We start from the raw sequence: 1,640 nt of genomic DNA on the forward strand, positions 1-1,640 counted from the left end.
AAAGAGTAAATAAGAGCTGGTTCTGGGGGGAAAATTGGGTCAAGCAATAGCTTTAATCAAGGATTAAAGACAGCAGGTGAGTGTAATGAGGGGCCTTGTTCTTACGCACTGTGGTTAGGTGCGCTTATTATGCTTTTTGTATGTCATTAGCCATAGTGCATGCAGGGATGTTTTCAAAGTTAGGCCTAGCGGTAAATATCTCAAAGTGTGCAGTGGTTGCTCAGGTTATTGTTGCGGCTTTTGTCAGGAAATCCTTTCTGTTGAGATTTTGTTTTTTGTGGGTTCTTTAATCGAAGGAATGTTGCACGCAGAGAGACCGAGCAACGGTTTCGTGTGTACTTTTCTGAGAGAATTAGTAGAGAACTTGTAGGGAGATTTATCTTAAGATGTATAGAAGTTCAGGCGCATTTAATTAGGTATTATCTGTATGTTGCTAAATTGATGGGTGTGTTGGGATTGAGAGAGGGTCATTTAAGAACAGAGTGATGATGAGGGGTTTCACTGATGGGAATGATAATAAATAAGATATTTGAAGGGGCATGAATGCTTAAGGTGATAGACTTGTCATGGGAGAGAAGCTGGCGTCATAGTTATAAGAATTTGTGAAGAGATAGGTAGATGCCTGTATTGACAGGATGCAGTGTTCTTTGGTTATCGCGAAGATTGAAAGTGTGTAAAAGGGGTTTTTTTTTGTATTTGGTGCAGTTCTGGGTGGTTCGTAGAGTTTAGGCCTGTGAAGCAAATGTCCGAAAACCTAGAGGAAATTGTTTTGGTGCAGGTAACTTTTGAACAACTCGGGTAGAATTAGTATTAAGGCTCGTTTCTCAAATGGCTTTGAAATAAAGAATGCTATAATGTGTGTTATTTTTTTTGTTTTCAATTATAGTAGGGTTGGGGTGAGGGGTGAGTTTGTATGAGAGAGCCCATAACTATCCTGGTGGCTTCGAGGCAGAGTTTTTGAAAGACAGTGATTTGTTGAGCTTTGGCAGTAACATGCATAGACAGGATTGAGCGCTTTTGGCCGGGAGAACTGCTCAGTAGCAGTGCTATTGTAAAGGGCTTAGGGAATGAAAATGAATACTGAGTGTTATGTCGGAAATGCTGCATTAATAAACCTGAGCTTGTTCGTGTTAAAAGGGGGAAGACTCTGCTTGAGTAGTTTATAGAGGATTATGCTTTATTTAAAATAAAATCTCATTATTAGTTGTTGTTTTAGATTGTTCAAGGACCTTTATTTCTTTGTAGGGCTTTGTGCAAGAGGAAAAAAGTACTTGGGGGAGTGTAGTGATTTGTTTTGATAAACAAGAGGTGGGCCTTGGACCTTGTGCAAAATTTGGCGTTTGGAGGGGGTCTGTGGAAGTTTGGTAGTTGGTAGCTCTAAGGGGGGATCAGAGTGGTAAGTCCGGGCTGTCATTGGGGGAATAAGGCGAGAGGTCGCGATATCGTGGCTATGCAGGGTCGGAGACACAGCATGTGGGTGGAGGAATTTGCATGGATTGAGGATGTATCGTTGGTAAGAGATTCTTGGGTTTCATTAGGAGGGTGTGTGCTTGCAGAACGCACTGTGCATGATAGGCGACTGTTATATTCATTTCATACTTTAGGAGTGCCTCTTAAATCACAGGGGATGTGAGAGAGTT

At 41.5% G+C, this 1,640-nt stretch overlaps 1 protein-coding gene across 1 annotated transcript in view; it reads left to right on the forward strand.

Annotated features, from left to right (window-relative positions):
* The first annotated feature begins 1,450 nt into the window (after positions 1-1,450).
* Positions 1,451-1,640, forward strand: part of REXO1 (RNA exonuclease 1 homolog) — a 10,139-nt gene continuing 9,949 nt past the window's right edge. The window contains exon 1 of the mRNA XM_054396031.1: positions 1,451-1,513. Coding sequence (XP_054252006.1) covers positions 1,451-1,513 — 63 coding nt within the window. The remainder of the gene's footprint in view (positions 1,514-1,640) is intronic.

Source organism: Indicator indicator, chromosome 36, assembly GCF_027791375.1.
Source record: "Indicator indicator isolate 239-I01 chromosome 36, UM_Iind_1.1, whole genome shotgun sequence".
NCBI classification, from domain to species: domain Eukaryota; kingdom Metazoa; phylum Chordata; class Aves; order Piciformes; family Indicatoridae; genus Indicator; species Indicator indicator.